The sequence below is a fragment of the Meleagris gallopavo genome, chromosome 7 (assembly GCF_905368555.1).
Source record: "Meleagris gallopavo chromosome 7, MGAL_WU_HG_1.1, whole genome shotgun sequence".
NCBI classification, from domain to species: Eukaryota; Metazoa; Chordata; class Aves; order Galliformes; family Phasianidae; genus Meleagris; species Meleagris gallopavo.
Window position 1 is genome coordinate 21,997,169 of NC_139410.1, and position 14,470 is coordinate 22,011,638.

Below are 14,470 nucleotides of genomic sequence, written 5' to 3' on the forward strand. Positions count from 1 at the left end.
GAGACAGCCAGCTGCCCCCCCTCAGAGAAGGCAACAAGCACCCAGAGAAGGGCAGTGAGGAGCCGGCACGGCCCTCCTTTCTCTCACCCACAACAACCCCATGCCCCGCTGTTCTCCCAAGAGACCAGGCCAGGAGCAATCCGTGCTGACTGCGGTTTTATTATTTATTAACCCGAACTTACAAAAACAGAAGCGTTTTCACACCCCGTCAAGGTCAGGGTTAGGAGAAGGGAAAAAAAAGGCGGCAACGGTTATAAAATGGGACCCAAGGGCAAGGAAGAGGCCAGGCTCTGCCCTCGTTATGCAAAGGCTGAAATGGGAAGAGGGAGGGGAAACCAGATGGGATTTAAGACACTGTTGGCACAACACTGCAGATTATCAGCAAAATGGGCTGCTGGAGGGGGATGAGCGGCTGCCCAGGCTTGCCTGCAGCCAAACGCCAGCAAAGCTGGCTGCTGTAGCACAGCTCCAGAGCTCCATAGCTGCCTCCAGAGCCCGCCCTGCCAGGTCCACAACCACCCCTCCACACGGGGAAGGCAGGTAAGTGGCTGCTGGTCCAGACAGTTTAATTGCAGTGGGGCTGAGACACGCCAAGGAAGGTTTGAAAGCTGAAATGGATGCACTCGGATTGCAAAGCTGAGCTGGGAGGCATGTGATCAGGACTGAGGTGCCTGGCAGGCAGCGGGGGACAGGGGAACTGGTGTACCTGGAGCCTGCAGGATGCAGCTCCCTGCTGCCCTGCAGTAGGGGACTGGCAGTGGTAGCTTGCTGATCACTGGGCAAGAGCTCTGCTAGATCAGTGGGCAGCATGCAGCAGCCCTCAGCTGCTGGCTAGCGCTGCGTCAATAGCCGCAGGAGCAGTGCACTATTTACAGCACAAGAACCACAGGCTTGCTGTCTTCTCCTCCCCCCAGAACCCTGGGAACCAAGCTGATGACACACAACTTCACTGCAAGTAATCTACCCCTCCTCATGGGGCAAGCACTACAGTGCTCAGCTCCAGCTGCTGCCTTTGTGCCAAAGGAAAGGAAAAGAGAAGCCTGCTGTGCTAGCCGGATGGATGAACAGCAAGGATGCGCCTGCAAGGAAGAAAGCTGTCCCCAGGCTACCTGCAGCTGAGCAGCAGTCTGTACAGGGGATAAAACTACTAGATCAGCTTTTACTCAGCTCACTCATCTAAGCAGACGTGTAAACAAGAAGTGACAAGGAACTGGAGGGTTGTGGCACACACCCAGTGTCACACACTATTTGCATGAAGTCTGAACTAGTGGATGTCTGTGCAATCCCCTGCCTGTTGATGCAGGGAGGGATGCCAGCCAAGCCTTCTGGAGAGATGGGGATCTTTACAGATTATTTTTATTGATTCTTTTTAAGCTGTGGCATCACTATCTGCTGGTGTTGTGATCCCCAGAGCCATGCTGCATTGCTACAGAGCAGCCTTTGGCTGGGTGGAATGGTCCGACAAGCTGGCAGACTGAAAGTCAGCTGGCACACCCAGTTTGTTACAGAAGAGGTCATCTGTTCCTAGTTCTTTGTAAACCTGAGCTGTTTCTTCCCCGATCTCCCACCCCCCCCTGCAGTCATTGCGGAGGAAGGGGGATGCCTCGTGGGTCTGTGACCTGACCCTCCTGCAGGTTCTTGACGAGCTGAGCCAGCCAGCGCTTTGTGGTGGTGTCATCCTTCAGGACCTGGGCAAAGGTGGTATCCTTCAGCTGGTCTGGAAGGCACTGTCTGAGAGCTTCACGTGCCCTACATCAAGAGACAAGAAACAGGGCCCAACAAATAAACTCACAGGGGCAAGAGGGGAGCAAACCCCACTGAGAACACAGCGCCAGGCCAGCCAAGGAAATCACTGAGCACATGGTGCTCTGCTGACCAGCGTGGCTCCTGTCCCTCAAGATCCCACCGAGCAAACCCCTGCGCCTGTCCTGATGCCCCTCACCCAATAGCAGCACAAAGCCAGAAGAGGCAGACAACAAATATTCACTCAGCAGCTTTTGAGTAGAGCTGCTGCTCAGCTGAGGAAATTATAAACCGCTTTCATGCTGAATTTCATCGATTTACTGCTGACAGCTCACATGATGCAGAAGAGGGAGAGCACAGCACACCTTCCAGCTCAGTCCTCCCTTCATACCCAGTCCAAGCAATGTTTGAACTCAGGCAGCTGTAACCTACTTGAATCTGACCAAGCTCCAAAGAGGCTCTGTTTCTACCACATACCATACAAGCTCCTGGAGCTAGCAAAAATGTACAATCAATGAATATACAGATGATGTAGTATATCCAGGAGTTTAGCTGACATAATTATTATATTAGAGTAGGAAAGAAAGACACTCACTCTATCCTGGGCTCACATGATAGACTCCAAGGGAGCAGATCTCCAGAAAAGATCCTTCCCCACTGGCAGTCAGCTCTTAAATGGGACTAGGAGAGGTGGAGCCAGCTCCACCCCTTCCTGCAGCACAGGTGAATTGCCTTTACCTGTGCTCCCGTGGCTGACTCATTGCTCACCTCAGGTGATTAATCAGAGGTTCACGCCGTGATTCAGCAGCCCCATACAGAAATAAAACAAACAAACCCCACAGTATTTTCCATAATGAGCTGTTTTAAGGACAGACAAGGAACCTTGACTCCAGGTAGGCACCGGCAAGAAGAGCTGTGCTTCCAAGCAGATAGGAGAAGCCCTGTCCCAAACTCCTTAAATGTTTACCTGGGGTTATCAGAAAGGCGAAGGTAACAGCGGACAACGTGTTTGAGCAGCCGTGCTGACGGCTCCTTGGAGAGCTGCAGGACCATTTTACCCTGTGTGACAAAGGCCAGTGCCAGCAGTTAGTGTTTGTTTGAACAGTTTCACGATTAGCAAAGACTGGGAAAGAGCACTAAATCACCCTGGCCTCCCATCCAACGGAGCCCACTATCTTTCAGCTGGACAGCCCCGGACGGAGCCCAGCCCCTTGCCTGACAGCGTCCATCTCTTTCTCACACTGTGTAGGACTTTGCACGTGGCTGCAGCCTTGAACACACCCAGCCTAGTGAACACTACAAATGCCTTCACACACCTGCCCTGAGTCATGATTAGGAGTCAAATCAGATCTGCCCAGCAAGTTTTTTTCCCCATGAAACCACACCGAGTAGCACTAACCATTTTCCCCATTAGCTAAATTCACTTGTGTTTGGATTTTTAGTCAGTTAGCAATTAGTGGGGGCTGCCTCATCTGCCCTTTTGAAGCTTCCTGTTCTTAGCTATCCTCTGGATACCAAGATTTCTTCAAAATAAGGAACAAATGGTCAGAGAGCTCCTCTGACAGCTCCTGAACAGGAATTATTAATTTGCCCTCTTAAAAGCTTCTAATACTTGCAGAGCATCTTACACATTTATCAGCAGACTAGGAAGCAACTCAGCACCCTCAAGAGACAGGAGTACATTATCCCTATTTTTGAAATACAGAACAAACGTCTCATGAACATTTTTATCTTTATCATGTCAGTGTTTCAATCTATTGTGGGAATACACCACAGACAGCATTTCTTCCGTGCTAACATACCTTCACGCATCCACGCCCTTCTGTGTTCATACCCTTCCCAATCATAGATTCTTTCTTGGTCTCCTTCCCTCCCCTGCTCCGGGGCTTCTGTTTCTAATTGCTTGCCTGGATGTACTTTCAGCCAAAGCTGATCCCTTCCACAACTGCAGAAGTCGTATCACATGAGATATTTTGGACAGCTCGGAAGCACTCATATTTTGCTGTTCACGTGTGAGTTAGGAGTTAGTTTGGGAAAACAGATGTACTAATAAATATTCCCAATGAAAGCATCAAAATTTAGGCACAGAACCAGGACTACAAAGTGCTTAACTTAATGCTGCATTTTCATCTCTTGAGATTGGCTCTGTAAAAAGCAAACACTCACAGAAGTGGGGTAATGGCTGTTCCAGAGCAGACGCGTATTTCAATTTTAGTAAGCTGAAGGAAATAATCCACTGGGGATGAACAAAATATGGATACCTAAAGCTCTCCTTCACAGGGGACAAAGAGAAATGGACAAACTGTCTGCTCTCTGTGCATTCTAACACAAGATTCAGAATCGTATGAAGAAATTAGTAGGAACTGGGTTCAAAACAAACAAGCTGGGGTTGACCTTCCAGGCAGCAAACATGAAACCTGTGCAACTCCTTGGTAAAAGACACTGTATGTGCAGTTCAAGGGGAGGACTGGAAAACATTGGGGGTTACTGCATAGAAAATCCACAGCTGGTCCTGGAAATCCAAAACTAAAAAATAGCTGGCAGCTGGGATGCTGTTAGAAGGGCAAGTATCATACATGCTTGCTCTGCTCTTACTCCTTTGTTCAATCTCTTATATTCTTCTAACCTGCTGTGGGAGACAAACAGGGAAAACAGATCCACGATCTGAACCTGTGTCACCACCTTTACATAAAATTAGACCAATTCACACTCTTCTTATTCTCTGGAGATGTTTACCTGATTTACCTTGAGGACTTCATATATTACAGCTAATATCTGTTCTCTTAACAAGCAAACCAGAGCTATATAAAGGAAACAAGCAGGACCAGAGAGCTACAGAGCTACAAGCAATTAGTCCAAGAACTGCTTGCCCATCTCACACTGTGCTCCAGCCAGAGAGCAGTACAATAGCTGCCAAAGAAGTTCACAGCTACAGCATATATGTAACTATTCGTTTTGCTAAAGCAGAAGAAACAATCTTACCAGTATCATGGCAACATGGGAAAACCGCTCATATGTTTGACAGATGTATGCCAGCCCTGTGTCATCCAGAAGGATTTTCTGAAGGATAAATGTAGCAACCTAGAATAGGAAGAAAGCAGAAAAGAGAACATATAAAACAAATCATCTATCCCAAGAAAGAATACTCTTTGTGCTGTGTTCTTTTCACGGCAGTCCCAGGGCTGAAAGGCCTTTCAGAAAATGCTGTACTTGATTTAAAAAGTTTAAAGCCAAAATGAAATGCAGGACACTGCACAATGGTTGGCATCTTTGGCTAAGGAAGAAAGACAGATACAAAGCACTGCATACCAGACGACTGGATGCAGGCTGCATGAAGTAGCAACTACCACCAGACTGCTCAGGACAGCCTCGTATTATGGCCACACTGTTCCGGTCACACAGAAAAGCAACTAGCCCTTGGCCCTGCTGTGTACACAGCAAGCTGGTTTCAGTTTTCATCTCAAGTATTACTGATTCACAACCAGACACGTGACTTCCTGGAAGAGCCCTGGTCAGGTATGTCACCAGGCTTCACTAGAGAAGGACACAGACTGAAACTTGTGGCCGGCCTACCTGGGTCATCCAACCACAGATCTGAACTCATGGTGGAAAGCAGCCCTGATCAAATGGGGTAACCAACTGGTCAAGTGTGGTGAACATCCCTATAATCATCACCACCCACAGCTGCTGCTCAACCTGAGCACTGAGTAGTTACAGCATTTGTTCTCTCAGGCAAAAGGAAAATTAATCCAGCTCAGGACTGATGGTTACTCTGTTGAACTACAAAGCAGACTGGGAGCTGAGAGCAGGCAAGATCTTTCCTAGCAGAACTGCCACACTCAAGTAACATTCAGCTCAGTTTGTATTTTGAGGAGGTAAAACACCACCAAGAGTTGCCTCACCATTTGCAACAGGATATCAACCAACTCTGCAGGTTACAGACCGCCTGGTCAGTTGAATATAAACAACAGAAACTCTTAAGAAAACAACAGGTACCGTCTTGGAGAGTTCACTGCCAGACTCCATGATGCGTAAGCACAGGGGGATAATTTCCGTTGTCAATAAGAAGTTTATCACTTCCTGCTCATCAGTTTTCACCAAGGCTCCTTGAAAGAAAAACAAAAAGCAAATTTAATAAGTGATAAATTGTTTAAAAAAACAACAACAACAACAACCCCTTGCTTATCAAAGATGGCCTGTACTGTGGCCTGCCAGGAATCATTAGATCAGAACGACTGACAGAGCAACTCCCGTCCTATATATGCTGCAGCATGTGGCTGGAGAAGATATCATTTTGGCAGCATAAAAGTAATTGAGCTCGTTTTGGAGGCTGGTTGTTTTTCAGAAAGGGGATACATTCTTGGCTCTCCCCCTGGTGGTAACACAACCTCCAGTGACTCACAGCCACTCAACAGAAGCCTCTCAGAAGAAGAAATCTATTTCAAAACACTCTTTGTACACTGAGAGAGAAACACTCTGGGCAGAAAAGGAGAAAAAAGTGGATAATGGGGCAAATATACCCAAGACCATGACAAAAAGCCAAAGAAAGCTCAATGTGCACCCTCCCATCCCAGTCTCTAGTTAGCTGTGCTAAGGATGAAGGCACATCGAAATTGCAGATACTTGTTCTAACAGCAAGGAAGTTTTTGACAACAGACCTAGACTTCAAGGTTTTCTTATAAGTGGAAAAATCTCACTTCCTATCCCAGTCCTGACTTAAGTTGTGCAGGTTTCTATACCCACACCTTTAACAGACAGTTCAGTAGGAAACCAGTGCTCTGCATTAGTCTTATTGCTTACCAATCACTCCAAGGCTTGTGAGCCGCAGGTACTCAAATGGACGTGTCTTGCTAACTGTGTGCAAGAAGGGGTACAGGAAAAGAGGGATGTGAGCTGCCAAAAACGCTGACCTGTAGGGCAGGGAGAACACCACAAGAGACAAGGAAAACAAAGTGAGCACACAAACCAGAACTATCATGCACAGTTTCAGACTACTCCTGACAGACAACATTGCTGCTGCTGCTCCTCAGAATTGCATAGCAGTTCATTCTCTGATGGTAAGGTGTAAAATTAATTCTGCACTGAGCCATGTTTGTGCATTAACTACTGATTTGGGCTGAACTAATACCACCTTTTTGCTTGCTGACATGTACAAGACAGACTGAGAAAACTTGGAAGTCAGGCAGTGGCTGGAGGCTGCAGGTGTGGCTTTGCTTTTGCTCCTTTGCCACAGTCTCTGGGAAAGGCAGCTCTGCTCATTCCATTCTTTGGGCAGTTGGTCTAAATAACTGTAAGCTCATTAAAACAAGGATCCTGCATGTAACACTCAGCACAAAGGCAGCCTTGTCTCTGGGTGAGCTCCTAGGATCTGTCACAACCCAGTATTTTGGGAATTTGCAGGATGTTGGGATGATTCAAGGAATGAAAAGCATTCAGGACCACAATAAAGCTGTCATCCTGGTAATTCAGGCAAACAAGTGAAAGCAGCAGTCAGCTGCCTATCTTCCAGCTCTGCCTATTTTTCCACTTCTCTTGGTAAAAGAGCAGAAAGGAATTTACATGCTTCCAGAATCAAACAGAATGGCAGTGCTGTCAACATCATCAACAGTCCAGAAAATTTTCACACTTGGAATCACTCACCTTGTTTCAGGATGAGATGCGACACACTGTAACAGAGCTAAAGCATTGCAGACTCTGTTGGACTGATGGGCAGTCAAAGTTGGAGGATTGATTGATGGATAAATATTTACAATTTCCTACAAAAGTAATAAGTGAAGAAAAGTTAAAAGAGGGAAAAAAAAAAAAAAAAAATCAGCAAGCTGCACAAGAGCATTTGCCCAGCAAGGAACTACGGTGCCATGAGATTTTAGTCTGCTTTCACTAAGCACCACTCTCAAGTTACACAGCAGACACCATGCTGCAAAGCAAATGGCAGAGTTATGCCAGAATGAGTTTGACAAGGGGTCACACAGATACAGTCAAACTTTAATTTTAGCTCCCCCCTCAAAAAAGGGCTCATTTGATTTCCTGGCGCTTTGTGGATGTGGGAATTACTTTGTTTTGAACTTCCAGAGCAAGGAGGAACGCTGTTCCTGTGCCTAAAGGCAGAGCACACCCACTTCCTTCATACCATTGCTGCTGGTACTCTTCTAACTCAAGGAAGGGGAAGCAGTTGAAAGTGAGAAATCCAATTCAGAAAACTGTCTGCTTCAAGCTATGGCTCCCTTACGATTTTCTTCACTTGTTTCAGGGCCACCCTGTTTTCACAGTCTGGCATCGCCTATCCTGCACGATTTTCTTTCCTTCCTCAAATGAAATGACTAGATCCAGTAGAGATGGGCAGACATCAGCTGTAGTTTACCTGGAGCTCAGCTGAGCCACTCTGTTTCATCAGAAATGCAGGTAGTTTTCTTTGCTAGGTACTCTGGAGCGTGAGCTCCAAGCACTCCCACGCTGCCCCAGTGAGGGCTCTCTGTAATGGCAACCTTTTGATCAGGTAGAATCATAGAATCACTGGAAAATTAAAGACCATGGAGTCCAACCATGACCTAACCATACTACCCTAACTAACAACCCTTCGCTAAACCATGTCCCTGAGCAGGCAGTACTCAAACTCATGGGAAAATAAAGAAAAAAACTCCACAACACAAAACAGAGATCTTAGGAGTAAAACTATTGTGGTTCTGAACGTTATCTACAGGAAGTTCATACACAGAAGAACTTGCTTGCTCCTCTTTCAGCTGTATAAATTATCTCATCAACAATCTTAGGGCCCAGTCTCTAAGAACATCACCTTGCAAGTGATGATTAACGGATAACACTAGAAATGCCCTCCTCATGTGGTTCCCCTCACCACACGATCCAGCAGCCATCATACACACAGAAATGGCATGAAGAGACGCTATCGGTGCCTCCCCAGATCCACCCCACGGACACACAGAGCTCTGCAACGTAGCAGTGCTGTGCCACGGAACAAAGCTGAGCTCTGCCCTACCCACCTGAAGGAGTGCTGCAATCGTGCCAAAAGAGTGCCACAGCATGGGGGCAAGGTCAGGCACAGACTCGCGCTTCTTGCTCAGCTCCAGCAGTGCATTCTCCCTCGTCTCAGGGCTGGACAGCTCGTTGATCCACTGGTAGATCTTCTCGCGGTCCACCTGAGCCAGCGCTGTAGGCACAGGCTGGGAAGGAGACAAGAAGACTTCAGTCAAGGCTATTTCAGCCAAGTGCCATCCAAACGCTTCTCACAGCCTCAAAGGCAAAGCACAAAAAGGGCTTGAGGAAGCGGCTGGGGGAGGGAGGGACTAAAGCTGCATTAAGAAGCTGTGGATATGGATGAGCCTTTAGATTAAGCTTACTACTTCGGCTGTCAGAAACACAGATGTTTCACTTTCTGGCCTGACTCATTAGGGCAGTCTCTCTTAATTTGCCTGCCAACCATTTCCTTACAACTTCATTTGGTGACATGAGAGCAGTGCTACTGCCCACCTGTGTCAGCAGAGCTCCTGGGGAGGCCACACATACTTTAGCCACCTATCACCTGTTCTGCCTGCATTGATTTCATGCTTCAGGTGCAAGCTCCCACAAATCCCAACCAAGTAATGCAGATGCTGCCTTTTTCTCTCCAAAAACAACCAGGATACTCAATGAATTCCATTGACAGGCTTCAACGAACCTGAGAAAAATGTTCATACAAGTAACAGAAAAATTCTCACTACACCAACATCAACACAACACTGTGGAGCAGACAAAAAACATAGCCAGTAACACTGGTATTACAGACTCCTCCAGTTCACCCCAGGTATCTCCTTTAGCTGCATGGAGTTAAAAGGAAATGCTTCAAGACTGTTTTTGTGCAGAAGTTCCTATTCAAAAACAAACAGCCCTGAGAAGGGCAGATGTGCATTCATGGTTAAGACACTTTCTACTACTTGGGAGAAACGCACAATTTCTCTTCTGCCTTTCTTGAAACATCAGGGGAAGAACAACATCAAGGCCAACAAGTTTTCTGGGCAAAAAACAAAATTAGGGAGGGCTGAGAAGAAAAGGATAGCAAACAAGTGGCGCTGTAGCACAGTTGCACTGGAAATGGCAAGGAACAAACCTTGCAATGAAAGCCTGTCTCACGCCACTGCTGGCATATCAAGCACTCAGGTTGCAAGCAGGCCTACACAGACAGTGTGGTGATTCAGACCAACAATTTGGAGGCAAACTTATGCATTAAAGTGAGTGCTTCATGTACTGCACTGCCAGCAGTACTGCTAGCAGCAGCTCCTTACTGAACACAAAAGAGTTCGAGAACTGACCAAAAAGAAGTTCCCAGAGCTGCTGGAGGGAGACTGTGCCTTTGGGACACCCCCAGAGCCTTCCCTCTCTATTGCTACAGCAGTTTCCCTGCTCAGCTATCCACACATTATATTCATAATCACGTCCTAAAAAACCCTGTGGGATTTACAGTGGATTGAAGTTGTAATTTGTAATCTCTTTCTCTATGTAATTTAGGCTACAATATAATCTGATGTGCTGTTACCAATCCCTACATCTCAGGCCTCTAATACCTTGTACCTGCTCACCTTTCCTCCTATGCCCTTTTCCTCCTCTTGTTCTACCCTATATTATTTCATTTTTTTCCCCAAGAACCTCTTAGTGAAATAATAACCCCAACAATTTTCTGTACAAGGAACACAGCTCCAGTGGTAACTCCGATACCAGAGCTGGGAGAGAGAAGGTGAATAGACTGAGCTCATTTGTTTTCATTTGGGATGGCAGAGTGACAAGCAGTGCAGCAGTAACGTTATAACTGTGTTATCTAAATCTTTCATCTGTTTTTCTAGACTCGTTGTAAGTTTCAGTTCCTGTAAGCTTAAATATATCGACCCTTTAAAAGCACAATCATGCGTCTATGATCCCTAGAGAGCACTAAGCAGATTTTCCAGACAATTAAGTTTATGATGCCCAGTATCAATCTTAGTGAGAACCAGTCGCTGGTCATAGGCTCTACAGTCGCTCAGTAAACATTCTAGCTGAAATCGAAAGCCACATATTGTCCTCATTTCCTATTTCATTGTTGCTTCCCCTCTTCCCAGACCTAAAACCGTGGAGAACCCCAAGGGCTACACACAACTTCTGCACACTCTGAGGCGGCACCCTACCAGGCAGGCCTTCATCTGCACACAGGGAGAGCAGGAGCTCCCAGCAGCGTCACACCGCAGGTCTGTGCCACCTCCACACCACTGACAAGAACAGGCTGCTATCTCAGACATCCCTGCTGATCACATCCCCAGCAACGGCTGAACAACCTGGAGAAAGGCAACTGGCTTTCTTCCCCATGTGAGCAGCAGCTGCCAAGCATGCTGAAGAAAACAGCCGACCCCCAATGCAGAATGCTGCCCAATTAGATACACAAGTTTTAAAGAAATTTTGGTTGATCAGCAACTCAAAGAACACCAACACGAACTTTGAACTTAACTATCAGTGAATTCACTAGTTCAATCCGGACTTCCCATGCCTTACTGCTACATACAGCTACAGTAAAGGTGTACTTTTTTTCTTAGCTTATTCTCCAGTCTTCAGTGTCTAAAGCTGTCTTCAGACCTAAAGGCAAAATGCCAGCTCTGCCACCAGCACTGCAGGAAGAACAGCAATGCTCCTGCTTACAGCAGCTTCATCATGAGACGCTCACAAAGCCTCCGGGGCTCCTCAGCCCACTCACTGTTCCGCTCAGAGCAGCACTGTTTACCTTTGTTAATAGGTGCAGGACTTCTGCAGAGACGAATGCCCCTCCTTCTCACATTCAGCCTACAGCGCACTGATCAGACTAAGAAACGTTTCACTACAGATCCATCAGGTAGCACGGATTGTGACAAATTAAATATACGCTCAGATGAGCCGCCCCAAAGTAAAGCTGACTTCTAATCCTGACTTGGATTACGTCGTTAAAACTGCCTTCCAAAAAAATCCTCTTACAGAAGAATGGGTGGCACTCAGATTAACAGCAAATGTAACAGCACCTCGTGCATTTTTACAGCTGTTTTGGAATTAGAGAGCCGTTTGGGTCGGAAGGGACCTTTAAAGGCCATCTGGTCCAACCCCCTGCAACAAGCAGGGACACCCACAGCTCCATCAATGCTCAGGGCCTCTCCAGCCTGATCCGAAGCGCCTGCAGGGACGGGGCAGCCGCCGCCTCTGTACAGCCCACGCCATCACCCCACCACAATACACCTCTCTCAAAATGTAAACGCTGATTAAAATGCGTTCAGTACGAGCTCGCGTTCCCTCCCGTGCTTCAGAAAGCAGCGCTTCAAACCTCATCAGAAGCATTTGCGGGGAGGAAGGCTCGGAAGCCCGCGCAGCTCCCGCTGGGCCATTCGCGCTCGTTACGCCGGGCAGCACCGCGGCCATCCACCGCCTGCAGCCACCCGCTCGCCCCACGCCTCTGCCAAGCGCTCCGCCCGCAACGAGCGGCTGCTCGGGGAGCCGAAAAGCCAAAGGGCGCCCACCCAGCCCGCACGCTGCCGGGCTCCCCGCGCCCCAGCCCCACCCCAGCAGCGCCGGGTCCCCAAGGGACGCTCGGGACTCCCTCCCCCCCCAGCCCGCGCCCGCCCGCCGTCTCCTGAGAACGAAACGAGAAGCTCGACCACCGAACGAGCCCTCAGACCCCCGGCGCTGCCGGCTCACCGCGGCCGTGGCCAGGCTGTGCATGGTGCCGGTGCCGCCGGGCCGCGCTCAGAAGCCCGCCGCCATAGAGGCAGCACCGCGCGGAGCGCCGGGAAGGGGACGCGGCCTCGAGGAGGGCGAGGTGCGCACGCGCGCAACCAGCGGCGGGGAGCAGGCCGCTCTCAACGGCGCCTGCGCGGCGGTGGGAGGGGAAGAGGCGAGAGCGCCGCTTCGGAGCGTGCGCGCGTGCCGGGAAGGGCGCAGCGGCGCTGACGTCAGCGGGGCGCGCGCGCCTGCGTGCCGTGCGTCGCGCGGGGAGCCGGTTCCCGCCATCCGCCGCCGCGCCCCTCCGCGGGCCGCAGGTACCGGGAGCCGCCGCCCTTCCCTCGAAGCGGTGCCTCTCCCGGCGGGCGGGGACGCGTGGTGGCGGCCGCGGCCTCCGGAGGGGCCGCCTCGCCCCGCAGAACCGCCTCGGGCCGCCCTCCTCCCTCCCCGGACGCGGTGCCCGGCCCCGCTCACTTCCAGCGCTGCTCCGGGAAAGGCCGCGTCCCCGTGTGGAGGTGGGCGTCCGCCCCGCTGCACGCGTTCTCTTTCCCGCAGGTTCCGAGGCGGTGCCGGCTGCGGTGAGGCCCCGCCATGGCCCCGCTGAAAGTGCACGGCCCCGTGCGGATGCGCAGCATGCAGACCGGCATCACCAAGTGGAAGGAGGGCAGCTTCGAGATCGTGGAGAAGGACAACAAAGTCAGCCTGGTGGTCCACTACAACGTGGGGGGCATCCCCAAGACCTTCCAGGTGGGTGCTGCTGGGCCGTGCCCTTCCCGGCTCTCGGGTGTCGCTGCTCCTTCTGCCTCCTCCCTCAGCGCCATCCCTCGGTTGTAGCCGTGCCTCGAATTATTCAGGTGTGGTGTTACGGCATCCGCTGGATGGGAAGGGCCGAGCAGCAGGTGTAGAGCTGTGACTCACGTCTTGTTTTTTTGGAATACCTTTCTGTTACGATAGGTGTGCAGCCTGGAGGTGATGTTGAGATCTGGTCTTTCATTGCTTTTTAGAAGAGTCTGTATCATTTGGCAACTTTCAGATCAGTTTGGTTTGTAGCAGAGCTGCCTCTGCTTTCTCACGTCACTGGTGTTTTCTGACTGTGGTGTATCAGACCTCTCTCTGATCTGTTTGTTTCTGCCTGCAAAATTTAATGAAAAAGAGAACACATTGCATTTGGAATACCAGGTTTTGTTCCCTTAGCAAGCTGAGAAGTCTCAGCAAAGAAAGTGAAAGCCTGTGTTGTATTGGAATCAGGGTATAAGAGAGGCACGTGCTTCAATTATCTCATACCACTGTAGCTGTGGACTTGATAACATCAAGACCTGCCCACCTTGCCACACACAGTGCTGTGACTGTGCTTTTGGTGGAATCCCAGTGTTTGACCACGGTGCTGCAGTCCCTTATTCCCCTTGTGCCTTCTCAAGGCTCTTGTTTGTGCTCTGTTCTACCAGGATGAGTTTTTCTGTGGCACAGTAGTGCCTGGAGCGGTGGTTCTGTGGCAGGGTGAGCCTGCCCGGCAGCTGTCTATGCTTGCAGAGACAGGCTTTGCTCCTGTCTCTCCTCTGGTCTGCGGGAGCTTGGAGGAGGGTTTCCACTTGGAGGGGGGGCAAACAGCAAGTCTGATGGACTGGGAAGTGTGGTGTGCTCTGCATCTGGGGGCACAGCAAAGAAGAGGAAATGAACAACCCAAGCCTTAGATCAATTAGTTTCATTAGGCCAACACTTATTTTCCAGCTGGAGCTGCTCTCTGGTCCTGGTCATCTTGAGGTAGCACAGGTGCTGGCAGCAGGGAGAGAGGGCTGCCCCTTGTGCTGTGCACCTGTGTCAGCTGGTCCCAGTCTCAATGCCCTCATTACAGGTGTGCCAAATACTTGGTAATTCTGCTTTACCAGTACCATTCTCTTGTTTGCTTGCTTTTTTTTCCTCCTTGGCAAGTTGCTCTGAGAAGTTGAGAGCAGTATCCCCACTTTTTTGCTTTGCTGTAAAGGAAACATTATCCTGGGTTATATTTCTGTTGCTGTTATTTGATGTTTTG

The 14,470-nt window shown here is 49.4% G+C and overlaps 2 protein-coding genes across 3 annotated transcripts in view; one reads left to right on the plus strand and one right to left on the minus strand.

The window, feature by feature from the left end:
• Positions 1–139: 139 nt before the first annotated feature.
• CNOT9 (CCR4-NOT transcription complex subunit 9) lies at positions 140–12,575 on the minus strand. Its single transcript, XM_085228535.1, has 8 exons — positions 12,418–12,575; positions 8,742–8,921; positions 7,384–7,499; positions 6,544–6,653; positions 5,740–5,849; positions 4,726–4,824; positions 2,711–2,802; positions 140–1,749 (listed from the first exon to the last, which is right to left on the minus strand). The coding sequence occupies exons 1-8, from the start codon at positions 12,439–12,441 to the stop codon at positions 1,581–1,583; spliced, it is 900 nt and encodes a 299-aa protein (XP_085084661.1). The 5' UTR covers positions 12,442–12,575; the 3' UTR covers positions 140–1,580.
• A 30-nt stretch (positions 12,576–12,605) lies between these two features.
• USP37 (ubiquitin specific peptidase 37) overlaps positions 12,606–14,470 on the plus strand; it is a 29,914-nt gene continuing 28,049 nt past the window's right edge. For both annotated transcript variants that reach the window (XR_014884498.1, XM_085228502.1), the window contains exons 1-2: positions 12,606–12,758; positions 12,997–13,188. Coding sequence is in view for 1 of the 2 variants with exons in the window: in XM_085228502.1 (XP_085084628.1) it covers positions 13,033–13,188 (156 nt within the window). In the remaining variant the exon portion in view is untranslated. The remainder of the gene's footprint in view (positions 12,759–12,996; positions 13,189–14,470) is intronic.

Bases quoted from the DNA above. Each gene is read 5' to 3' on its own strand.
- CNOT9 (XM_085228535.1), bottom strand. From the start codon at position 12,441: ATGCACAGCCTGGCCACGGCCGCG. The intron at 6,654-7,383 runs GTGAGTGATTCC...CCTGCCCTACAG, and splicing joins GCATCTCATCCTGAAACAAG to GTCAGCGTTTTTGGCAGCTC. The intron at 1,750-2,710 runs GTAAACATTTAA...CTCTTGATGTAG, and splicing joins CGCCTTTCTGATAACCCCAG to GGCACGTGAAGCTCTCAGAC.